Source organism: Ovis aries, chromosome 5 (genome assembly GCF_016772045.2).
Source record: "Ovis aries strain OAR_USU_Benz2616 breed Rambouillet chromosome 5, ARS-UI_Ramb_v3.0, whole genome shotgun sequence".
Lineage (NCBI taxonomy): Eukaryota > Metazoa > Chordata > Mammalia > Artiodactyla > Bovidae > Ovis > Ovis aries.
In genome coordinates this window covers 3982587-4007630 of record NC_056058.1, presented here as the reverse complement: position 1 = coordinate 4007630, position 25044 = coordinate 3982587, and the positions used below count along the sequence as shown (strand labels likewise).

Sequence of the window (25044 nt, the reverse complement as noted above, 5' to 3'; positions counted from 1 at the left end):
GAACAGGGAAAGCCATTTTTAAACAGGCTGGTCAGGTGGGCAGCTCTAACAACAATGTGTCTGAGCAGCAGAGGCCTGGCGTGAGAGGTCAGAACGTGCAGTTATAGGGAAAGCCTACCCGGTAGAGGGAGTGTGAGGACTAAGCCCTGAGATGAGTACAGGACAAACGTGGTGAGAATGCAAGAGGGAAGGAGGGACAAAGCGGTAAGAAGGCAGCACCTAGATTCCGCTGCACACTGAAGTCCTGGGGCATCCTGACTTAATTAACTAGGATGAGGTGTGACCTGGGTATTAGGACGTTTAAAAAGCCCCCAAAGGATTCTAATGTGCAGCACAATTAGTGAACTGCTATGACAGGAGATGCAAACAGAAGTGGGTGCAAACCAGATCAAGCCAGGCCCTTGACAGGACTCCAGGGTTTACTATGAGTGAGACAGAAAGCCATGGCGGGGGGTTGGAGCAAAAGGATGACCTCACTGGCTGCTGTGTGGGGAACAGATTGCAAGGGACAAGAGTGGAAGTTCCAGCAAAGAGTCCACCAAGATGATCCAGATACTGATGGTTTCCGATGGCCTGGTTACGGTGGGACCATTAGAGGAAGAGCAGTGGCTGGATTCTGCCCCATAGGACCTGGTTTACAAGGCCTCAGAAAAATGCAGCAGACAGAGAAAGGCTGACTGATGGACCATGCAGCTCTATGACACAGAGATGGTTCCAGAACCATCTAGTGTCCTACTGGGTTCAGAGTCTCCCCCTCCCCAACCTTTCTTGAGGTAACTTAAGATATGTGTTAGTGTTTGAGTCTCTAGATAAGATAAACCAATTGAAATCTCCAAATATATATATATATACACATACATAGATATACACATACACGTGTTTTTATGTATACATATATACGTATGTACATACGCACACACATACATGTATATATACATAAAAACACATGAAATATTCAGGATTCATATATGGCTAAAAGAATTAAAGGATGCACAAACCACCACAGATACGGTTACTTCTGAGGAATAAGGAAGCAGCAAAGAGGCTTTCTGTATCCTATTCCTGTTTTTTGGCCCCGCAGTGTGGCATGTGGGATCTCAGTTCCCCAACCAGGGATCAAACCCTGCCTTAGGAGTGTGGAGTCTTACCACTGGATGGCCAGGGAAATCGCGACATTCTGTTCTTAACTACTTAATCCTTCCACTCTTTTGTAACAGGAAAGGTTTTGTCTGCTGCTTATACAATTTTTGAAAACTCAGACTTTGGAGACAGTTTCTAAGCCTCAGTTTCTCTGGGTCCAAAGCACAAAATAAGTTATCCCCACCCCAAGCACTTAGACTCATCCAGCCAACACCGAGGAAGCCTTGTCTACACCAAGGCTGGCTCAAGGGCTGGTGCAGCAGCAAACAGTACAGGCCCAAAGGAGGCCAGCCCATGGCAGGGGGTCAAGTACACAGTGTAAGATCAATCTCCTACTAGGGCCTACTAGGGCCTCCTGCGGGAAGACATCTGTGGACCAGGTCTTACTGACTGAGGGAGTTAATCACACAGAGCTGAGCGGAGGGATGCACCACACAAACAGGCACAGAGTATCAGTGATCCTAAGGCACAGGATGAGAGCTAGGAGCCTCACGCACTGTGGGGTGGGACCTCCAAGCTGTCCTGCCATCTACACTAGGACCATTTCTTATTCTGCTGACATGATGCTTCAAAACTTCAAAACATGATGCAAAAGGAATGTTTTCAGGCAGGGCCTACATTCAGCAGCTCCACAAGGCTCCAAGGCCCTCCTGCCTCGCATACCAGTTACTTGGCTGCTCCTGCACTTGTCTGAGGATGTAAAACCAAAATAGGGAGCCCCAAAAGCCTAAGCTTGGCCTTGGTCCTGCAAAGTGAGCATTAACAGATCTGTGGGGAGAGAAGATATGAGGGAATGAAGCCAGAAACTGAAAGACATTTCTGGAGGAGATTACTGCAATGATCCAGGTAAGACCTGATAAGAGCTCAAACCTGGGTAGTGATAGTGGGCATAGAGTCAGGCAATTTATTCAAGAACCCTTCTTTAGGTGGGGCAGGATGCCTGGGGAGAAGCTCTGGATAATGGCAATACATCCTTCTACATAATGATTTAACAGGTGGACCAAGAGAAAATTTTATCTCCACTTAAGAAGGTAGAATCTAAGGAGTTGCAGGTTGGGCCCCAATTCTAAATACACGCTCCATCCACCTGCCTCACTCCCCCCAAAACCACACACTTTAATTTACCTTGAGCTTTAAACTGAAGAGTTTCACCTACAGCCTCACCACTGGGGTCCATATATCGGTTAGCTTTTTCCTGCAATACAGCATCAAAAGTCTCCTGTGCAATTCTCCTTGCTGCCATGTTTCTCTGACCTGTAATGAGAAAAGGGGGGAAAAAGACACTAAGAATGACAACTAATGCTCACAAAGCCTGATCTATTCCACTTAATCCTCAAGTAACCAAGCAGTAATCCATAATCTGGTATGGCACTTCAGAAGAAGGCTGGTTTATTTTAAGGGGAGCTCTGCCCACATAACCTCACAGGTGTGCGTTGGGTAAGGAGTAAGACAATGCTGTTGATCCTGGACAATCTATTTTGCTTCTCTGAGGCCATTTTCTCAGAATTCCTTAAAAGAAGTGCTATAAAAGTGACTCTGTCTCCTGGGGCTGCTAAAAGACTGTATGAAGCAACACAGGTAACAGGAGCATAAACCTTTACAAATAATGTTTAGGAAAGACACGATTTTCCCCATTTCTATTTTCCTATTTCACAGACATGGCGAAGAGGCTCTGAGAGCTAACTTCCCCTGACAGAGGCGTCCCAGCAAGTGAGGGGGGAATCCCTGACTAGTGCCAACGACGTACTGGCAGAGCTGACTCTGTGCCAGCTCCTGTTGAAGGGGAGGGACTCCCACAACACTTCTTGCAACAACCCAATAAACAAGTGGGGCCTATTATGAATGAAAGGACACAAAAGTGCAACAGGGAGGTTCAGGCTACGTGACCCATCCAAGGTCAACCAGCCTGGGCTGGAAGCTGGCAAACAGGGCACTGGTTGTGGGGACAAAGCCCTGAAGACTGATTAGAGAAAGGCTGAGAAGCAATATTGAGAAATCCAGAGGTGGTGTCCTTACCCAGCAAGATATTCCTTCCATCTAGAAACCTCCAACCTCAAAACCCAAGCCTGCCCCTGCCCGACAGTCATTTCTTATAACCATTACCCCCTTTCCCTATCCTTCAGGCCTTTTCCCTGGCCCCCTTGTTCTCTGCTATACAAGGGCAGGGTGTCCCAGCCAGGTGGCCAGGATCAATTCAAGTGATCTAACCTCTCCGTGCCTCCGCTTCCGCATCTAAACCGGCAGCTCTTGGTAGGGGTTGCTGTGGGGACCGAACCAGTTAAAAAAAATAGTCTAAAGAGGCGGAGTCGGCGCCCCGCCGCCGTTATCACCCCACCAGAGGGGCCGCTCCCAGCTCAGGCTGAATGAATGAACGAACGAATGAACCCATTCAGGCGCGGCCCGCCTCCTCCCGGCCTTTAAGGTCGAAGAAGAGGGGGCGTCGGGCCTCGAAGGCCGCAGATCGCCCCCCGGGCCGACCCGGCCGCGATGCGTCCGCCGCGCAGTCCAAGGGCCGAGCCCGCTGCGCCATCGTGGGGACCCGGGGTTCCCGGGATCGAGCCCAAACCCCCCCACCCCCGGGCCCACCCGCCGACAACGCCTGGGCCCGGGCCTCACCCCCAGCCCACCGCGCGCGGAGCCGCCCCCGCCACCGCCTCAGGCTCCTCAGCCGCCGCCGCCGCCGCGCGAGGCGGGGACATGCAAATAAGCCAACGGTCTCCGCAGCGCCGCGCCGCGCAGGCGCAGGCCGCGGCCGGGCCTCAGGGCGCAGGCGCAGGCGGCGCCGCCACAGCCCCTCGCGCAGGCGCACTGCCCAACCTTCAGGGCGGACACTCTCGAGGCAAAAAGTTTCTCTCCCTGGACCGGCGGCGACGGGAAGCGACCCGGAAAAGGCGACAGAGACGCCGTCGCCGCAAGCTGTTGGCTCTCGCAGCTCTACCTGTGCTCGCGGTCACTCTTGGTCACCCCGGGAGCGGTTCACAGGGCTGACGGAGGCCGAGGCGCGGCCTCGCCAGAGCGCCTGCGCACGTACGGCGGCCGAGAGGGACCAGGGGCGGTGCAGCCCGAGGCCGCCGCGAGCCGCACCCTTTCCCCACGTGGCCCCGAAGACCGGGTGAGGGGCGGCGGCCGCCGAGCCCCCTCGCGCGAGGAGCCGGGAGCGGACGCCGCGGGCTCGGGTTAGTGACGGGGGCGCGCCCCTCGAGGGCTTGGCTTTGGGTGAATGATAGACTTACGGAAGCCGTCCGTGGACAAAATTGCCCACACTTCTGTCCCGTTTTCTTTTCATTTATTCGTTTTTCACTATGTACTGAGTGCCTGCGGCATGCCTGGCCGCATCCTAGGTAGTGGGGGGTACTTAATAAACCGAGCCCCAGCTCTCATGCAGATTAAATTTCACTGGGGAGGAGGCTAGGGCAGTAAAAGCAAGTAAATAGAAGAAACATTTCACTCCATGTTGAGATATGTTAAAATAATAAGAGAGAGTAGGAGAGCGGGGGCTGCTTTATGAAGGGTGTCCCTCGGGTAGCTGGGAAGAATGAGGAAGAAGCAGGAAGGCACAGGTGAGAAGGTCTAGGTAAGGCAAGTGTTGGTAAGGAGACTGGATTTTGTTCAGAGAAGGCTGGGAAGCCGCTTGAGGGTTTTAAATAAGTGAGATGGTCTCTGCTTTCCATTCACCCTCTGGCTGCCTCCTGGAGAACAGAGGCACTGGGTAGGGCTGGAAGGAAGCAGGTGATGCCACCTAAACCAGGGTGGGTGTGGCAGGCGGAGGAGGACTAATCATTCAGGGCCCCTGGTTTGTCAGGGCACTGTTTTCTTGATAAGCAGAACGGTGGCTTAGAGAGGGAAGCGGGCTGTTAGTTGGGAGCCTTGGTAACTCCCTTCTCCTTCAGTTCAGTTCAGTCCAGTCGCTCAGTGGTGTCCGACTCTTTTCGACCCCATGAATAGCAGCACGCTAGCTTAGCATGCCTTTAAAACAAAATTATTTTAATTGGAGGATAATTACTTTAGAATATTGTGATGGTTTTTGCCATACATCATCAACATGAATCAGCCACAGGTATACATGTGTCCCCCCATCCTGAACCCCCCCTCCCTCCCCACCCCATCCCTCTGGGTTGTCCCAGAGCACCGGCTTTGGGTGCCCTGCTTCATGCATCAAACTTGCACTGGTCATCTGTTTTGCATATGGTAATATACGTGTTTCAGTGCTGTTCTCTCAAATCATCCCACTCTCACCTTCTCCCACGGCGTCCAAAAGTCTGTTCTTTACATCTGTGTCTCCTTTGCTTCCCTGCATGTGGGATTGTCATTACCATCTTTCTAAATTCCATATATATGTGTTAATATACAGTATTTGTCTTTCTTTTTCTCACTTCACTTTGTATAATAGGCTCCAGATTCATCCACTTCATTAGGACTGGCTCAAATGCCTTCCTTTTTATAGCTGAGTAATCTTCTATCGTGTCTATGTGCCACAACTTCCTTATCCATTCAACTGCCGATGGACATCTAGGTTGCTTCCAGGTCCTGGTGGTTGTAAATAGCGCTGCAGTGAATACTGGGGCCCAGCCTGCCTTGGACGCAGCGTGAAGGCTGGTAATGCTGTTTCTCTCCTTTCCCGGCCTGCGCTGTTCCCCAGGCGACTCCCAGAGGACCATTCCCAGGCACCATCTTTCTCATGAGCTCCAGCCCTGTACTTTCCTCGCAGCCCCCAGCCCCACACACAGGCTGTGCTGGACCCAGGGGACCTCGAAGGACTCGTAAGTGGTGGTTCCAGAGCCGGACACTGACCTCCCTAGCCCAGAGATCTCAGGGCTGGGCAGAGAGAGGTTCCTGAGTTGGGAAGAGCCGAGGGTACAGAGGCTCTGTCTGAGTAGCCAGGGAAGGCTTCTGTGAGGAGGCACCCTGGACAAGCAGGTGGAAGCTCCACAGAGGAGCTAGGTGGAGGGAAAGTGTTAATGAGACAGAAAAGGGTCTTGGCCAGGTTTCTTGCTGCATCTCTGAGCTTCAGATTCGTCACCCTTAAAGTAGACACAATGACATTCCCCTTTATGACTTCTTCTGTGACCCAGTGGCCTCTTGTCATTGGCCCACTTGGGTCTGAAGCATGGCCGGAGTGGTGGAAGCAACATGTGGTGGCAGAGCCAGAAGCAGAGTCCCCCCAGTAGCACCCAGCCCCAGAGCTGGCCAGGACCCTTTACCCTCACCAGAGCAGGCTCCCCACTGAGAAGTTCTTGTATCTTAAAAAAAACCAAAATTATTTATTTGGCTGCCTCGGGTCTTAGCTGCAGCACCAAGATCTTCACTCTGTGAAGATCTTTCATTGCAGCACACAGACCGTCAAGTTGGAGAAACTCTTTATCTTGAAACAGAAGATCCTTATTCTTTTCTTCCCTCTTTGATTTGGAAATCCTTAGCAACCGTTGAACAGGCTCCCTGTTCTGGGAAATAAAGAGGGGGAGATCTGCAAGGGAGAGAGACAAGGTGTTTAAGTCCCTAAAATCCCCTACCCACTAAGGAACTGGCCGAAGCACCTCTTAAGCAAAAGAGGGAAAGAACAACTAAGTGATGTTTGTTGAGCTCTGTGCCAGATCCTGTTCTCGGTGCTTTGTTGAAATTGGTGGTTGGATTTTCACCGCGTTCTGTGAGGCAGATTCTTTGTCCCTGTGTCACACATGAGAATTGACCAACAGCCCCACTGCTCCCGCTTGCCCTGGAGCCTGTCCTCCCCCACGTGACCCTGAGCTTCTGCACAAACACAGGTGGAACAGTCACACCCTGTGCTGCCTGCACAGAGACAAGTGAGGGCTTGGGTGGCTTGTCCCCCCACGGCACACATTTGCACACGCCTGTGCCATTGGCCTACTGCCATCTTTGCCCCCATCTCCCTAACACAGTTTCTGTGCTTTCCACATGATTCTGGAATGGACCCAGGACCAGAAAAAAACAAAATTGTTCCAGAAGATGATATTATAGTAATCAAGAAAGTCCATCGTGTACTGTATGTTAGAAAATAGCATCATTGTCAGTGTGAAATCTCTTGTGTTAAATTTCAGTTTTGCTGTGAATGTATAAGAGAATGCCCTTAAAAAAAATTTTTTTTTAAATACTTGTTTGTTTATTTGGGTGCCTGGGCTCTTCATTGCAGCACACGGGATCTTCGTTGTGGCTTGTGGGCTCAGAAGTTTTTGTGTTTTTTTTTTTTAATGCTCACTTGTCCCATCTTTAGCTAGCAGGTGCCCCAGAGGGTTGGCTCCTGAGTCCTTTGACATGACCCCAGTGGTCTTCAGATGCTTCTTTGCTTTCTGGTCTCCCTTGATGCTCCTGGCTCCTCTGGCCTGTTTCCTGCCTAAAACTGGAATCCACGCTTACTCCAAGAGCCTTGGTTTCTTTGGTGGGAAATGGTAGAGACCACAGTTGGTGTTCAGGGTGCTCACTGCTGCATGGTAGTATTACTTTCTCCAGGCATTTTCAGTTCATATTAATAGAAAATTGGTTCTTCATTTGTTTAAGAGAAAATGAGCTCATATTATATTTCCAATTCAGATTTAGGAGTTCTGAGTTTTTACTTCTCCGATTTTGTTAAAATCTTATTTTCTTTTATGCTGATTATTCATGATGTAAACATCATTACTTATTTACTATATCTGTAATCATTTCCAAATGATATTACTAATAAGGTTTCCAATAACATGATTACTGAAAACTGTTGAAGATTTTATTTTGCAGTTCTGTCTTTTGAGTTGGGAAGATCTGCTGGAGAAGGGATAGGCTACCCATTCCAGTATTCTTGGGCTTCCCTTGTGGGTCAGCTGGTAAAAGAATCTGCCTGCAGTGTGGGAGACCTAGGTTCGACCCCTGGGTTGGGAAAGATCCCCTGGAGAAGGGAAGGGCTACCCACTCCAGTATTCTGGCCTAGAGCATTCCACAGGTCCATGGGGTTGCAAAGAGTCAGACGTGACTGAGCGACTCACTTTCATCTTTAGGGTAGATCCCAGTCAGAATATGCAGTCATATCACTGTGTTTTAAAATTGCCTGAAATGATCTCATTCACATAGACATACTGTTAGGTTCATGGGTTTCATTTTGCTGTTAATTTTTAGGCATTGCTTTTATTTTTATTTTGGTATATTGCTTTTCTTAATCACATAAATCATTTACCTGAGTTCCAAATTCAGCCCTCTAAAGCAAGGTACATTAAGATAGAATAATCCAGCTTCTATTCCTGCTCTCACCACCCTTTCCTCTACCTCCTCTTACAGGTAACTATTTCTGTTAGCTTCTAATTTACTTATTATTAGTAATAAAAAATAATAAAAAGTAAAAGTCTAAAAAGTAATCATGGGTGTGATTTAATATTAATTTTAATTAACATCATTATTAATTTCATTTATATTTTATTAGTGCCATGGTATGCTATGATAACATTATTTCATTATATAATTATGTATAAAGTACATAACTGTATAATAGAGTAGTATGCTGCTGCTGCTGCTAAGTCGCTTCAGTCGTGTCTGACTCTGTGCGACCCCATAGACCGCAGCCCACCAGGCTCCCCCGTCCCTGGGATGCTCCAGGCAAGAACACTGGAGTGGGTTGCCATTTCCTTCTCCAATAGAGTAGTATAACTTTATATTATAATGTTATTATAATCGCATAACGTATACCACATTATCACTTTTTAGCTATTTATGTATTTGGCTGCTCTGGGTCTCAGCTGTGGAGGAACCTTTGATCTTCACTGTGGCAAGTGGGCTTTTTAGTGGTGGCGCGCAAACTCTTAGTTGCACCATGTAGGATCTAGTTTCCTGATCAGGGATCAAAACCGGGCGCCCTGCACTGAGAGTGCAGAGTCCTGGCCACTGGACCACCAGGGAAATTCCACAACATGTATTATTGAGATACTGTTTTACCTTTATTTTACTGCTGCTGCTTTTCACTACTGGAGCTTCCCTGGCGGCTCAGCAGTAAAACAGTCAACCTGCCAATGCAGGAGATGGGGATCCGATCCCTGGGCCCAAGAGGTCCCCTGGAGAAGGAAACGGCAACTCACTCCAGTATTCTTGCCAGAAGAATTCCATGCACAGAGGAGCCTGGCAGGCTACAGTCCATAGGGTTGGAAAGGGTGAGACACAACTTAGCAACTAAACAACAACAGCAACTCTTTACCATTAAGGGCATGCGTTATATTAACATGCCCCATTCAGGTAAAATGCACTAAGCTACCTGCCTTCTTGTGTACTTTTAGGCGTTCTGTGGCTGTTGGGATATCACCCTTTGCTGTGACTCAGGCTGTTAGAATTTTTCCAGGACAGTTACAGGCTCTGGCCTCTTGGAAGGTGCTCTCTAGATGGTGGCCAGGTTCTCCGTTGCCCTCTGACCCTCAACAAGTCCAGCTTCTACCTTTTCAGCTTGAGAGCAGCTATTGGGTGTCCTTGGCCCCACGTGGAGGAGATAAAGATGGCTTCCAAGCGCATCACCCAGGAGACCTTTGACGCAGCTGTTCGCGAGAACATCCAGGAGTTTGAGATGGGGCCGGAGGAGGCCGTGAGAGAGGCCGTGGAGCAGTTTGAATCACAAGGTGGGGCGGTGCGACTGGGTCTCGGCGCCGGGCTGGCTCTTCGCCTCAGAGTCGCCTTCAGTCCGCGGCTCTTTTTCTTCTTGTTGCCACACCACCTGGCACATGGGATCCAAGTCCCCTGACCAGGGATCAAACCCACGCTCCCTGCGTCTAAAGCATGGGGTCTTAACTGCTGGACCACCAGGGAAGTCCCATCCATGGCGCCTCGTGTGTAAAAGAGCGGTGTCCTGCCGCGGGCACATCCTTCCTGGCATGACTGCCCTGGGCAGTGTCCTCTCTCTACACTGTGCCCCGGGCAGGCTGGCCACCCCCTCCCACCTCGCTGATGCCTAACTTCTACTCGCCTGGACCGCACCCTGACATCTACAGGGCTGGGTCTCTCCACGTGGGTCTCATTTCAATGGGCGCTTCCTTGAAGAGACTTTTCTTGACTTCCCTCCGAAGAAACAGGGCCACCTGCCACCCTGCCCCCCCTGTACCCGAGTGTGAGTTCATGGAGGCAGAAGGGGTATTGGTCACCAGCCTCTGAAAACAGGCATGCCCTAGCCAGACCTTGGAGGAGAATGGTTAGGAGGGAGCTGTTTGCAGTCACGTGGGCAGGGTTGGGAGACCGTGCTGCCCGCAGCAGGACCTACCCCTTCCCACGACAGGCCATGCAAGGGACGGGGGTCACCTGACAGAGGCAGAGGCAGGAACCTGGCAATGAACACCCTATCCTCCCACTCCTCCTGCCTCTGCTCTCAGATCCGGCTTCCCATTGGCCAACCCAGTCAGATGCCAGATGGCAAGGAGGTCCAGGGATCCAGCCTTCCAGGTCAGGAGCTGGCATCCCGGGCACAGAGTAGGGACTAAACATTGGACAGGGACGGGAGGGGCACCCAGACGTGTTCTGCACAGTGGGGGCCTCTTCTGGGTCTGCCAGCAAGGGTGGGATGCAGCCAGGGTGAAGGCCAGTGGGAGCCCCCAGGGAGGGGACCGCAGGCGGCACGCCCCTCTGGGCCCACCAGGCAGAGTGCGTCCCTCACCGCAGCACTGGTGTGCGTCCTCCCTGCTCCTCTGCCCCCGCTGGCTGGGCAGGGCCAAGGTGCAGAGACCCCACACCCCACGCAGGCATGGCTGCTGGGCCCTGCCCAGGCAGGGAGGGGTGGGGTGGAGAGCTGGGCAGATCCCAGGCCTCCAGAGTAGGGTGGTCCCAGCTGAAGGGACACCAGGTGTGACTGCTGCAGGCCCGCGGGGTTGACAACTCTCTTGTTTCCTGACTTCCCCGCCCTCCCACAGGGGTTGATCTGAGCAACATTGTAAAGATGACCCCAAAAGTCTCTGCGGATGGACCCCAGGATCCCATACATGACATCCTACAGGTAGGAGAGGGCAGCCTGCGTGAGCCTCACGTGTATGATCCTGCGTCACCTCATTACTCTGTCGGGAGCACCTTTTTCCGTGTTTCCAGATGGCAGGCACAGACTCAGAAGGTCCAAGCCAGCCTAGCAAGCACAGGCAGGCCTGAGTGTGCAGCTGGGGTTCCTGAGTCAATGTCTGAGGGCCTTGTGGGGGCCCCCGAGCTCTGCCCACCCACCCACGTGTGACACTGTGGGATTAGAGCTGACATAGTAGACAGGGAAGGGATAGCCCTGTAGGCCTAAGGGGTGGACAGTGTTCATGTTTGTCCTGGTGTTGGGAGCCTTGGGGTGGAGGGCCCCCTGGAGGAACCTCTCTTGGCCTCCCAAGCTCTGAATTTGCTCAGTAAAATGGGCAAGAATCCCAAGAAAAGAGAGTGTAATCATAGGCTGTCACTTATTAAGCATCCACTGTTTACTGACACATTACAGCCCCTCCTTACCACACTTAAACTGGCCTGTGTGAGGTAAGTACGTCATCCCTGGCTTTCTGATGGGTGAACAGAGAGACCCAGAGCCTGCCCTCACTCTACCGTGATCCAAACAAGGGAAATACAGCTCACAAAGGTTCAGTCTTTTCCTTAAGGTCATCCATCAAACTGGTAAGCTGTTGGTAAAACAGCAGAAAGTTCTAGTGTTTATTGAGAACCATCTGTGAATTCAGGTCTATACTAGGGCACTTATTTTGTGTCGTCTCAGTTATTAGCCCAAAGATACCTGCAAGGGTGGGGTTATCAACCCCATTTAACAGATGGGAAAATTGAGATCCAAAGAGGAAAAAGTGACTCACCTAGCTGCAAAAGAAAGTAGTAGTAAAAAGAGAAGCTGGAGGAGGCAGCCCTGGATGTGAACCTAAGGGAAATTATACAGTATTCGTCCTTTTGTGACTGGTTTATTTCACCCAGCTTGATGTCCTCAAGGTACATCTGTGTTGTACTACTTGTCAGAATTTCTTTCCTTTTTGTGGCTGAATAATATTCCATTTATGGAAACACCACATTTGTTTATCACTCACTGATGGGCATTTGGGTTGCTTCTGCCTTCTGGCTGTTGTAAATAATGCTGCTGTGAAAACCGGTGTGCCAGCATATTTTTGAGCTTCTGTTTTCAGTTCTTTGGGGTGTGTATCTAGAATTGCTGGATCGCTTGGTTTAATTTTTTGAGGAACCACTGAACTTGCTTTCCATAGCAGCTGCACCATTTTATATTCCCACGAACAGTACACAGGGTTCCAGTTTTTGCCACATCCTTGCTAACTCTTGTTATTTTCTGTTTCTTTGTTGTAGCAATAGCCACCTTCATGGGTGTGATGGTATCTCACTGTGGTTTTGATTTGCATTTCCCTAGTGATTAGTGGGCGGAGAAGGCAATGGCACCCCACTCCAGTGCTCTTGCCTGGAAAATCCCCTGGACGAAGGAGCCTGGAAGGCTGCAGTCCATGGGGTCGCTGAGGTCGGACACGACTGAGCGACTCCCTTTTACTTGTCACTTTCATGCATTGGAGAAGGAAATGGCAACCCACTCCAGTGTTCTTGCCTGGAGAATCCCAGGGACCAGGAAGCCTGATGGGCTGCCGTCTGTGGGGTCGCACAGAGTCGGACACGACTGAAGCGACGCAGCAGCAGCAGCGGCAGCGATTAGTGATGTTGAGCGCCTTTTCATGTGCTTATTGGCCATTTATATGTGTATCTTTGAAGAAATGTTTATTCAAGTCACACATCCTGGTTTTAACTAATTTCTTAATATTCAGTTTCATCATAACATATGCTTAGTTAAGTCCACAAATTTGAGCTCAGCAAGGACTGGCGGACAGGCATTGTTGACTATCATGGCAGGGCTGATGGTATCTGTAGACCCACTCTCCTTAGGGCTGGATGCAAAGAACGCCTAAGCTCCAAGTGCGCGGGTTCATCGTGGGCTCAAGCTGAGGCAGGGCCACAGTCAGGGCACTGAGTGGACTTGTCTGTCCCATTCAGACTGTTGTCTCTCATCATGATTTTTTCCCCCAAGGGCTTAGAGTTGTGCATCGTAAACCAACCATGTTTACCGTCTGGTTTCACTGGGCAGTTGCTCAGTAAATACTTGCGGGGTGAAGGAGAGAGACAAGCAGGAGGCATATGATACGGGCAGAACCGGTGGAGGTGGCTTTCACCTTCCTTAGGGAGCTGGCCGTTGGTGGGTGTGTCAGCTAGTTATGGCTGCCTAACAGCCCCAAACAATAGCCATTTTATTGTTTGTGGTGATTTTGCTGGGTTGGCTAACCTCAGCTGGATGGTCCTGCTGGATGGTCTCACTTGAGGACTTCCTGCACTGGCGCCCAGAGCTAGAATGTTTCATGTCTGTACTTCTGTGTGTGTGGCTCCTTGTCAGGGACACTGAGATAGCAAGGCCTCTGTCTCGCTCTCGCTCTCTCTGTGGCCTCTCAAGCCCAGTCAATGCTCCTAAAAGCACAGGTGTGGAAGCGGCCCCAGCTGGAACTGGCCCCACAGGACTTCCACCGAGGCCCAGATCCCAGGCAGAGGGATCCCACCAGGGCACAGCACGGTCACTGTGACCTTCCTCGGACGGAGCTGGCCCTGACGTTTCTCCCCTGTCCCTAGGCCCTGGATGACCTGCAGGAGTCTGTGGCCCGCTCGCACCCCCAGGAGGTGTCCGCACACCTTGCCCGCTTTTGCGAGCAGTGCAAGCAGGAGAAGGCCTGCCGCTTTCTGGCAGCTGAGAAGGGGGCCTACTCCATCCTCCTGGAGGCCTGGAAGTTGGCCGCAGCGGGCGACCAGGGCCTCCTCCTCCAGGCCCTCAGTGCCCTGTCTGCCCTGACGGATGGCCAGCCCGACCTCCTGGACACCCAGGGCCTGCAGCTGCTCGTGGCCACGCTGTCCCACCATGCTGACTCGGCCCGCGTGACCTGCTCTGGGATCCGCTGTGTGCGCCATGCCTGCCTGAAGCACGAGCGGAACCGGCAGAGCCTGGTGAAGGCCGGCGTGCTGCCCCTGCTGACTGGCGCCATCGCTCGGCACAGCCACTGTGCCGACGTGGTCCGCGAGGCCTGTGGTGCCCTGCGCGTCATGACCTTTGATGACGACATCCGTGTGCCCTTCGGCCATGCCCACGACCACGCCAAGATGATCGTGCAGGAGAATGGAGGCTTAAAGGTGCTCATTGAGGCCGCCAAAGGTAGGAGCAGATGTAGCGAGAGTGAAGAGTCGGGGTTTAGGACAGCTTCAAGCATGGTTGGCTCCAGGCACCAGTCGTATCTGTCACTTCGGTCCCACCTATGTGACAGCCCTAGCAGGACGCTGTCCTTACCCCTAGTTTTCCCAGGAGAGTTCCAAGCCAGCGATCACTGGCCTGGACCACATCCCGTGCTCAGCTCTAGAACCATTTAGGGAAGCGCTTGACTCTGTCCAACAACAGACTGAGAGTGGGGTGGGAGGGCTCCTCAAAGGGGAAAGGAGGGTGCTGCTCCGCAAAGGTGGGGAGGTGTTGCTGGCACCGGGGCTGCTCCCAGGGGGAGGCTTGCGCTTTGGTTTGTACTTGGTCACCACTTCTCGTCATGGATGTGTGCCTGACTCCGAGGTGACCCCGATGAGCCAGCCACAGGAGGCCACAGCACGGGCTCTTGGGCACCAGAACTCCTGCCCCTGGGCACTGCACCCCCTGGAAGAGGCCGGACTGGAGTCCTGTGCACAGAAGGTGCCAGGAGAGTGAGCTTGCCTTTGCAGCCTGCCCTGTGGCTCTGCCTTAGTTGCCAGGCCAGTGTGTGCGACTCTGGCTCTGTCTGGGGGGAGTGGGGCCTGCCCCAGTCTCCCCTCTGCCCCTCCAGAGAGGGGGAAACGGCCTGACTGGCTGCAAAGTTGAGCTGCTTTTCTGAGGGGTGGATTACATCTTCCTTGTTTATTTACAGGGGTTCATATCAGTGAGTGGAGAAGGAAATGGCACCCCACTCCAGTATTCTTGCCTGGAGAATCCCTCAGACAAAGGAGCCTGGTGGGCTCCAGTCCACAGAGTCGCAAAGAGTTGGACACGACTTAGACACACACACCAGAGAGTGCTCCAGACAGACAGAACCAGTAGGGGGCGTGTGTGCGTGTGTGTTGGCGTACATGAATACAGATACACACAGGAAAATTTATGGCAAGAAATTGGCTCACGTGGTTGTGGTGCTTTCAGACGCATGTAGCAGGCTGAGGCTTGGGCAGGAGCCAACACTATAGTCTACTAGCAAGCTTCTTCCTCTTCAGGGAGACCTCAGTTTCCCTCTTAAGGCCCTCGGCTGATTGGACGAGGCCCACCCGGACCATCGAGGGTCGTCTGCTATACTTAAAAGTCAGCCGGTCGTGGATGACACCGCATCTCCAGAGTATCTCCACGGCGTACCCAGTTACAGTTCATGGAGCCACTGGGGGCTGTGGCCTGGCCAGGGGGCCGTATGCACTGACCGCCGCTAAGCTCTGTGTTACTACGGCTCTTTGTGCCCACCCTCCGCCGGCGACTCCCTAACCCTCCTGCCCACCATCGCCCTCAGTCAGGCCTATCCTCCCTGGTGCCTCTGAACTCTGTCTACAGCATCTGTGTCTAATTTTTGCCTGGGCCAACTCTGTCCATATGTCCTTCTGTAGCTTCTAGGTGTCCTGTTGCACTTAGAAAGGTCATTCCCAACCCAAGATCATAAAAATAGTCTCGGATGGTTTATTATAGCACTATTATGGTTTTTCTTTTTTTAGTCGAGATCATCAGTTGTTCTGGAATTTATCTGGGGCACAGCGGAGGGGAAAGCACATTCCTGTGTCTTCCCCAACAGCCAGCAGGGGGCACCGCAGGCCTGGGCAGCCCCCAGTGGTCTTTCCTCTCCCCCTGCCTTATTCGTCCACCCCACCAGGCAGCCACCCAGCCAGGCAGAGGGGCCAGGCTGCCCTGGTGGAGCGGGATTCGGGATTCCTAGCAGGAGTGCCGGCTCAGAGCCAGGGCTGGTTCTCCGCTCCTCACCCCGAGGTTCCCCCTCCCCTCTCTGCAGTGTTCCCCGACAATCCCAGCATCCTGAGCGAGCTCTGCAGCACCCTGTCCCGCCTGGCTGTCCGCAACGAGTTCTGCCAGGAGGTCGTCGACCTCGGGGGCCTCAGCGTCCTGGTGGCCCTGCTGGCTGACTGCAGTGACCACCAGGTGGGCGTCCACAGCTGTGTCAGGGTGTGAGGTCCCTTTGCCTGAGTCTGCCTTATTTATTCTTGGCTGCTGTGTGTCTTCGTTGCTGTGTGCAGGCTTTCTCTAGTTGCAGCAGTGAGCGGGGGTTACTCGAGCTGCAGTGCATGGGCTTCGCATTACGGTGGCTTCCCTCGTCGCAGCGCACAGGCCCTAGGGCACTCGGCTCAGTAGCTGTGGCGCGCGGCTTTAGTTGCTCCTCAGCCCATGAAATCTTCCCAGGCCAGGGATCGAACCCACGCCCCCTGCATTGGCAGGTGAATTCTTAACCACTGGACCACCAGGGAAGTCCCGCGCCTGAATTTCAGTCTGTTGTTTTTCTCGATATCTGGGAAAGGCTCTGGGTCTCCCAGTGAACTCGGCCCCTCTGGGCCCTGGTCAGCCAGACAGGCTTGCATCAGAACATGCTGGCCCTGTCTGCAGAGCCCAGAATCAAAGTTCGGTTTTCGCTTGTCAAGACCTGTGAGAAGGAACTAAAGCTCAGGGGGGAAACAGACCCACCCACCCTCCCTCACCGTCCTTTGGCACCTTTGCATTTTCAGTCAGGAGTGAGAGGGGCAGAGTGGGCGTGGTGGGGGCAGCTGAAGGGTGTGGCGCTTGAGCGAGGCCCCCTGTGCTCTGGGTGCCGACCTGAGCCACACACCCCTCTGTGTGTCTGGAGGGGGTGATCAAAGTCATCCAAATGCCTGTCCTGGGCGCAGGTGGCCAGAACCACAGGGCCCACCTCCCCAAGCCTCCCCCGCCTTCTCTACACAGCGAGTGATAGATAGGCTTGCTGTTCCATGCTGCCTGCACACCCCGGAGTGGTCCCCGGTGTGTTCAGACAGCAGACATGAAACAGCCCCACACCCCCCACCATCCAGCAACCAAGCACCTGATGCCCGGGCGCTGCTGGGGGAAACCTGTGCACTGCTGTCTCTCCAGGAGCTGGTGAAGCAGGTGCTGAGTGCTCTGAGGGCCATCGCAGGCAACGATGATGTGAAAGACGCCATCGTCCGCGCCGGCGGGACCGCGTCCATTGTGGCCGCCATGACCCGGCACCTGGCCAGTGCCCAGGTACCCACCCCAGGGCGGGGGGTACACAGGCGGGGCCACATGGCTGGAATGCCGGATCAGTACCTGTAGCCACATGATGGCCTTTCCCCTCTCCGGAAGCCAGGCCAGGCCTAGGGTGAGGCCAGCAAGCCAGAGGCTGAAGGCGGGATGAGTGAGGGCCAGGGTGGGGCGAGACTGTCACCCCTAAGAGCTTGGTTGATGCATCCGGGTATCGTTCCCGTTTCTGCTGGTCGGTACACATGTAGGTGGACAGTGGTCTGTCCCAGTGGGGTCGCAGAGCACTCACTGAAGGAGCTGGTTGCGGGGGTGGGGTTCCGTCTGCCTCCTCTCAGCCGTCCCCGTGGCCTCCCTGCAGGTGTGCGAGCAGAGCTGTGCAGCCCTGTGCGTCCTGGCCCTGCGGAAGCCAGCGAACAGCCGCGTCATCGTGGAGGGCGGTGGGGCCCAGGCCGCGCTGCAGGCCATGAAGGCACACCCTCAGGAGGCTGGCGTCCAAGTAGGCATGGGTGACAGGCGGGGAGGACAGGAGCCTGGTGGGCAGGTGGGGCGAAGGCCAGCCAGCAGGTCCTGGGGGTGGGCAGAGCGGAGGGTGCAGGCCCTCTCTGGCCTGGCCCATCCCCACCGTGACCCAAGCCTCCAGGGCCTCCTTCCTTCTCAGCCCCCAGTGTCTTGCATCTCCATCCCAGCCTCCAGAACGTGCTGAACTCTGCCCACTGTTGTCCTTTCTCCTGTTCCTTTGCTCTTCTTGCCTTTGATCTTGCCTTTTCCTAACAGTCTCTCTAGAGGGATATGGGCCGGGCGGGGGGAGTTAGGTGGACCCACAGATGGGGCTCTGCTGGGATTCATGGAAGCTTCCCGGCTCCACCTTAGACTGCTGTTTCGGAGGTCAGTCAGGCTGAAGCATAGACAGGGCCATGCGCACCCTTGTCAGAAACCCACCTTCCTCCCGCTCCCACCTTTCATACCATTCTGACTCAGGGATCTCCTGGTTGGTCTGGAGATGCACCAGGCTCAGTCCCACGGGGGGCCTTGGCTCCCTCATCTAGGATGCTGTGCCCACGGCTGGCCCATCACCTTGCCCACTCCTGACCACCCTGGCCAGGCGGGCCCTCATTTCACCTGCTTCTCCCTGGCTCTCTCATGTTGGGGTGCTTCTCAGGACTGCTGCCCGGCAGAGGCAGCGGGCCCGGATGCTAACTGAACGAGCCCACAGTGTGCTGACTGTGGGCCCTGGGCACAGCCCTGCACGTCCCTCTGTCTCCCTGCCCTCCTCCCCCGGCCAGGCTATTGCCAGCACCCAAGGACGTTGCTCAGAGACTTTGAGTCCCACGCCTGAGGAGTCAGCCCCGCCTGCCCAACACTTGGCCACCCTGAGCTTCAGTCTCCTCACCTGGGAGCTGGGGGAATTAGCCCAGCCAGGGTGCCGAAAGGCTGAATTGGAGGCGTGGGCCTCACTTGATGAGTCAGAGCGTAGGCACCCGCTGCATGTTGCCAGCGGTCCTGTTGTGTTATGATGACCCCAAGGTCAGAGTGGGCCCCACCCCCTGACTCCCAGCCACTGACCTGCTCTCCTTTCCAGAAACAGGCCTGCATGCTGATCCGGAACCTGGTGGCCCGCAGCGAAGCCTTCTCACAGCCCATCCTGGACCTGGGGGCTGAGGCCCTCATCTCGCGAGCCCGAGCCACCCACCGCGACTGTGAGGATGTGGCCAAGGCCGCCCTGCGGGACCTGGGCTGCCACGTCGAGCTCCGGGAGCTGTGGACTGGCCAGAAGGGCGACCTAGCGCCGTGACCGCAGGCCCAGTGCGGGCTGCGACTCTGGGCGAGTCATGTGACTCAGGAACGGCCTGGGGGCAGGCCAGCTATCCGTGTCCTGCCACTCTGCCCCCAGCTTCCTCCCCCGTCCAGAAGAGGACTTTTCTGACCGGTGCCAGGTAGAGGCCAGGGAGCGGGAAGGGAGTCTTAATGAGGCACCCGCACGGCAGAAAGTGGCCCTTGGGTCCTGGCCCCTCTGCGCGCTCTTCCACTCAGTTGCCGGCTGAGAGCGTCGGCTTCATCTGCCCTGTGTCACCCCACCCCCACCCCACTGCCCTTTGCTAGGAGAAGTGCCCCCTCAGCGTTGCTTCCGGCTGGAGGTCCGTCTGAAATCTGGAAACCGTCCTGGCCAATCTCAAAGCAGCGCAGGGATCCTGCTTCTGTTCCTGCAGGTCCACTCGTCGCTGCTGCCGCGTCTCTCACCTGGAAGTTGGGCCCCGGTGCCTCGCCGTGCTGACCAGAGGACAGGGACCAAGGCTCGTTGGTCTCCAGGTGTCCCAGGCCAGCCAGTGGAGCCTGGTAATAAAAGACTGTTGGTTGAACAGTGGAGGGGTCTCTTCCATAGCACCACGAGGTGGTGGCAGAGGGGGGGGCGGCACGCTGCAGCCAGTGGCCTCAAAGGACAGGGGAGAGGGGTGCGCGTTTGGGGAGGTCATGGGTTCACTGAGGAAAGCAAAGGGTTTTGAGAACAGCCTGGGATATATGATTTGCTGTCACTCTTAGACGGGCGGGCTGCTGGGGTCATCGTCAGACTTGGAATCTGCGGGTGCCGACGCCGCTGTGCCTGGATGTGCACTGCCCTGGGGGCTCTGGAGCACTCAGTGTCTGGCCCACTCTGCTCTGTGGCTTTGAGCTAGTGACACAACCTCTCTGAGCCTTGACTTCCTCCTCCATAAAATGGGGAGACGGGAGGGGCTAGAGCCCCCTCCAAAGGGTGGTGGTGCAGAGCTGGGTACATGGGAGACACCCAGTCATCTCACTTCAGCGCCCGAGTCACCGCAGGAGAATCACCCTGCGCTCTCCCCAACCTTCTGTCTCAAGGTCCTCGGTAGCTGGCTGGCTGGGGCAGCCGGCCTTCCCTCTCTGAGCACCCGTTTCCCCATCCGTAAGGTGGGCATCACTGTTGCTGCCCCCATTGCCCACCCTCTGCAAGTGTCTTGGAGGTGTTGCCCGGCAGCGGTGCCTGGCAGACCCCAGCTCTCCTCTTTATTCATCCTTGGGCTCATGGTGTGGTCACCTGGCAGCTCCGGGCATCCCCTGTGTTCTAGTCAGGTCGGGGCCGCCCCAGGCCCCCTGGTGGCCTCCTGGCGTCATGCCGGACAACCCGAGCCCACAGGGCAGGAGCCCCTTTCACCCGTCTGAGTCCCCACCACCCTGCTTGTTATTTGCCCCCTCTAGGTGGAGAAAGGTCTGAATTCAGTCCTCGAAGTCAGCGCAAGCCCTTTCCCAGGAGGCTCCTGGTCCCGGTGGAAATTGGCCCGCGGGAGGAGTTGCGGGAGGAGCGTCATCTGGGTCCCACTTACCCTCCGGATGGGGAGGGCCCTGTCAGCTCCATGGGCTGATGAGAACCTCTGCCCCAGCCCCCCTAGGTCTGTCTTTGCTCAGTGGGGACTCAGCCAGTGGGTGGGATGATCCGTACCCGCTCCAGGCTCCAACCATGAGACCTTGGATCAGTCTTGCGTCCCTGGAGGCCCCGCGAGCCTCCTGTTCCTCCATCTGTCTCATGGGCAGCGGGCACTGCTAGTCCATTTCGGGGAAGCCTGAGGTGCCAGCCCTGTAGCTCCTGCCTCAGCTCTGCTCTGAGTCTCCCTGTAGCTCCCCATTGCCCTCCACATGAAACCAAACGTCCTCCAGGCCCTGCCCCTCCCATCTGCATCTTCCCCGTGTTCCCTTTTAATCACATTTCTGGTCACTCCCGCCTCCCCACCTCAGGGCCTTTGCACATGTCATGCCTTGCATGGAGCATCCTTCCCCAGCCCTCCCCATGGCTGGCTCCTTCCTGGCACCCAGTTCCAGCTCACACGTTGCCTTCTCAGAGAAATGCCCTAGTGCCCCCTTACCCTGGTGCCCCGTGACCACGGGCTGTGTCCCTGACCTCTGCCCCCATCTGAGGTCACCTCACTTATGTGCTTTTCTCCTTTGACTCCCCCGCTTCGGCCCACTGCCCTTGAGCAGGCTCCTGTCTCCCCGGTCTGCGCCAGCTTCCCATCAGTGTTTTCAGATGTACACCCGAGTAAATGAACAGATACCCAGGGTGCTTGGAGGGTAGGCCTCTGCCCTGGCCACCCTAGTCCCCTCCCCTGGAACCCCGTCCAGCTTTCCCACAGCTGCAGCCCTCTTCTAGAAGAGTGGCTCCTGCCTATCAGTCCTCCCCACCTTGCCTGAGCGTGCCTTCAGTGGGTGTGGGTCAGGGCCTGTTTGGACATCCCCAGGCGGCTGGAACCCCACCTCCAACTGAAGAGCCCGCATTTCACTGAGATCCACCAGGCCCACGTTCCAGTCTTTTCTCTGCCCCCTCAGGTGGCCCTCCGCCTCCTCATCTGGAAATGGGCTTAAGTGTGTCCCTGCACAGGGCCAGAGCCCCCAGCATGGTCTGGCTCGGGGTATCTGGCACACAGCGCTCTTCTGTCCTGTCCTCCTTGATGACAGAAATGTGGGCCGAGGGGGAAACTGCTTCAAGGGAGGGGCCGGCACATTCAGATCTTCCTCTACTCCCATGTGCTTGTAGAGGAGGGGGCTGGCCTCTCTGAGCCTCTGGGACACTGACTGAGGCTGCCTTGAAACCGATCAGTCCTGACTGTCATCTCTGTGGCGGCCAAGAAGGATGTGTCCCGCCCACCAGGGAAGGGCCCGGGGTCCTGGGAAAGGAACAGCGTTGCTCTCACTGTGAACACCTTTGAGAGGCAGGGCCTGGGAGCCCCATTTTCCAGATGAGAAGCAGACTCGCCGGCTTTCAAGGGGCCAAGATGGGATGGGAACCCGGCTCAGCCTGCCTCCATGCCCCTCCTGTGCTGCCAGTGTTGCTAACCTGACCTTGGGCAAATGGCTGTCTAGCCTTGGTTGATTAAGCCCTCGTCACCGTGCCCAGGCCTGGCTCATGGCTGCCGTGTCAGATGATTCCTGGGATTCCCGAGACAGAGGGAACTGGAGATGCAGAGAGTCAGTGTCCTGCCCAGGGGAAGCCAAGTGGACAGGGGAGAGCTGGATCCCCTGGGCACCCTGGCCAGGTACAGCCAAGGTGCCTGTCGTGGGGGGTGTCTATTGCTGATGATGAGAGGCACTGTCTGCCATTGTTGAGAGGTGGGCCAGTGCCAGCTTGCTCATGAGCAAACAGAAGCCAGAGCCCAGTGAGCACCTCCAGGGCCACTGCCTGACCCTTGCCCCAGTTGGCACTGTCCCTGGGGGTGCTGTGGGACTTTCCAGGAGCTCGCTGCCTCCCTCACAGGACCTAGCAGGTGGGCGCTGCAGCTGGGGACTTCTCCAGTACAAATACCTCCCTCTTTGCATGGCAAACCATCCCCATAGTTGGTCTATGTCTACCTTCCATCAGGTGCTGTTTACAGAGAGGGAAACAGAGACCCTGAAAAGAACGGTTTATCCAGCCAACATTCAGCAAACACTGGCTGCGGCCAACATGTGGTTTGCTTCCATTCATCTTATTAATATTTCCATCAACCCTAGAAGCTAATTGAAACTGAGGCAAGGGAATTTGAGGCACTGGTGGAAGGTCCTTTGGCTAGCAAGTCAAGAAAAGCAGGGGTTCAAACCCAGCCCTGGGCCCTCCCAGCAAGAAACATTTGTTGCACAAAGCTCAGTTTTCCCATCTGCAAAATGGGCATCATCACCCGCATCTGGAAGTCAGGTCATGAGATGGTGTTTGAGAAGTGTCTGGCTCAGGAAAGACCCAACACCCAGCAGGTGTTCAGCACACAGCTTCCTTTTCTTCTCCAGAGGGCAAAATCGAGACCAGGGCCTGGAAGTTACAGGGGAAGCAAACCACAATTGGGAGATGACTGAGAAGAGGCTCAGGTGGGAATATGCTGGGAATATCAGGAGTCAGATAGTAGGCCCAGGCTAGTGGCTCCTACTTGTGAGCCCCCCCCCCACCCCCACTGTTTCTTTACAGAGGCCCTTTGAGAAGTTATAGATTACGTACTTGGCAGGGGGTTTGCACAGCCCTGAAATGTGAGCCATTTTCACAGCCTAGCTCAACCTTGTTCTCTCCCAGGCTTCCCTGGCTCTGAACTTGATCTCCACCAACCCCAGCCGACACCTAGAGGAAATAAGAGCCAGTATCTGAAACATTTGTAAACCTCTCTGCCCTGGCACTTGGTGAGTCAGAGAACAGGGTGGCCTCGGGAGAGGTGCCAATGACACAGCCTAGCACTGGACAGCAGCTGCTTCCCTATCTGCAAAGAATCCCATGACCCTGCACCTCACAGAAAAGCTGGGGCTCGCAGGCCAGATGTAACCTGCAGAGGGGGTAAAGGCTTTCACCTGAAGGTCATAGGGGAGGGCTGGAATATAAGTTCTCCCAGAGGAGCAGTCCCAGAGAGGGAAGGTCAACGTGTAGGAATCATTGTCCCATGAGGAATCTGAGGGTCTTACTCAAGGTTGTGTCGTCAGCCAGTGGCTGGTCACTCAGGCCCCCAGTGGCTGAGCTCTCACACTGCCTTGCAAGCATTCTAAGTCATTTCAGTCGAGTCAGACTCTGCAACCTTATGGACTGTAGCCCGCCAGGCTCCTCTGCCTATGGGATTATCCAGGTAAGAATACTGGAGTGGATTCCCATGCCCCCCTCCAGGGGATCTTCCTGACCCAGGGATAGAACCCACATCTCTTATATCTCCTGCATTGGCAGACAGGTTCTTTACCACCCCTTTTCCAAAAAGTAGGCTACTTTGAGCCTGCTGAAGTGCTGTGTGACCAGGGGCAAGGAGCTTGACCTCTCTGTGCTCTGGTTTCTGTACAATGGAACCAATGGTCACTTTGACCTCACGGGCTTGTGGTTAGGATTCGGTTTATTCACAAAAGGCTTAGCAGGGAGGTGACCCGGATGTCATTTGATCCTTGGAAGAGAAAGCTTAAACTCGGAGAAATCAAACATTTTCAGAAAATCATAAAGCGCGTGAGTAGGATTCCCCCTATTTCCACGTCTTCGCACTACCCTGCGCTGCGGCTGAGTGACCTCCATTGAGTCTCTGTCCTCTCTCTATCATCTGCAGCGGAATAGTGGGTAGTAAGGAACTGAATTATTCACGGGTCCTTCGGCCGTGATGGCCAAGTTCACGGCCTAAGTAGGAGGTCTTGCTTCTACACTGGGTGGCCAGAGGGTCTGAATTCGCCACAGCCTCAGGAGACCCTGCGTGGGACGCTCGAGGCCACCGCCGGCCACCGCGTTCAGAGCCAAATTCTGCACTTTGCTCCAAGTCTTGTCCGGGCGCACGGCCGACGACCCCTACGACTGGTCGCCGGCCTTGCCAGTCTTTGCTTCTTAGCCAATCTCCGTCACCCTCCGGGCTACGCCCTCAGTTCCTCTAGCACCAGTCGCGCAAATTTTTTCGGAGCCCCGCCCTTGATCCCCAGCCATTGGCCATCAGGGCTGCCCGTCTTCCTCCGCGGCTCCAATCTTCGCCCGCCTCCGGGCCCTCGCCTCCTAGCACCTCGCGCCCAGCTGGACCACCCGGGGGCCCCCATAGTCTCTGCCAATAGTCCCGCCTCCACCCCTCAGTGATTGGCTTCAGGGGCTGCTCGTCCGCTTCATGTCCACCAATATCCGCTGCCTCCAGGGATGGTTGGCCAGCACGCAGCCAATCGGAGTACGGTTTGGACCCCTCCCGCGGCGCGCGCGGAGGGTGCGC

At 54.9% G+C, this 25044-nt stretch overlaps 2 protein-coding genes across 18 annotated transcripts in view; one reads left to right on the top strand and one right to left on the bottom strand.

Moving 5' to 3' along the window:
- Positions 1-4358, bottom strand: part of SUGP2 (SURP and G-patch domain containing 2) — a 31740-nt gene extending 27382 nt beyond the window's left edge. For 6 of the 15 annotated variants that reach the window (XM_042249594.2, XM_027969364.3, XM_027969363.3 and 3 more), the window contains exons 1-2: positions 3757-3824; positions 2266-2394 (exon numbers count right to left, since the gene is read on the bottom strand). In XM_042249594.2, the coding sequence (XP_042105528.1) occupies positions 2266-2383 (118 nt within the window). In that variant the 5' untranslated portion in view covers positions 2384-2394; positions 3757-3824. Of the gene's footprint in view, positions 1-2265; positions 2395-3348; positions 3401-3756; positions 3825-3957 lie in introns of those variants that run through there. The other 9 variants (XM_042249590.2, XM_060416185.1, XM_060416186.1 and 6 more) reach the window with 5 other exon arrangements.
- Positions 3874-19730, top strand: ARMC6 (armadillo repeat containing 6). Of its 3 annotated transcripts, XR_003589332.3 has the most exons (9): positions 3874-4316; positions 9553-9722; positions 11001-11083; positions 13720-14293; positions 16134-16279; positions 17240-17371; positions 17727-17864; positions 18948-19302; positions 19469-19730. XR_003589332.3 is itself a non-coding variant. In XM_027969367.3 (8 exons), exons 2-8 carry the CDS (start codon positions 9602-9604, stop codon positions 19158-19160), a joined length of 1407 nt encoding a protein of 468 aa, XP_027825168.2. In that variant the 5' UTR covers positions 3874-4316; positions 9553-9601; the 3' UTR covers positions 19161-19730. The 3 variants fall into 3 exon arrangements, 2 of the variants coding, with proteins under 2 accessions (XP_027825168.2, XP_042105530.2); XM_027969367.3 differs by having other exon boundaries at positions 18948-19730; XM_042249596.2 differs by lacking the exon at positions 3874-4316 and adding an exon at positions 10467-10536 and having other exon boundaries at positions 9618-9722; positions 18948-19730.
- Positions 19731-25044: the final 5314 nt, after the last annotated feature.

What these genes read in the sequence shown, in the direction of transcription:
- ARMC6 (XM_027969367.3), top strand. Translation starts at nt 9,602, where the DNA reads ATGGCTTCCAAGCGCATCACCCAGGAGACCTTTGACGCAGCTGTTCGC. An exon ending in GGCACCTGGCCAGTGCCCAG is followed by an intron (nt 17,372 to 17,726) that starts GTACCCACCCCA and finishes GCCTCCCTGCAG; the next exon opens with GTGTGCGAGCAGAGCTGTGC. An exon ending in CTCAGGAGGCTGGCGTCCAA is followed by an intron (nt 17,865 to 18,947) that starts GTAGGCATGGGT and finishes TCTCCTTTCCAG; the next exon opens with AAACAGGCCTGCATGCTGAT.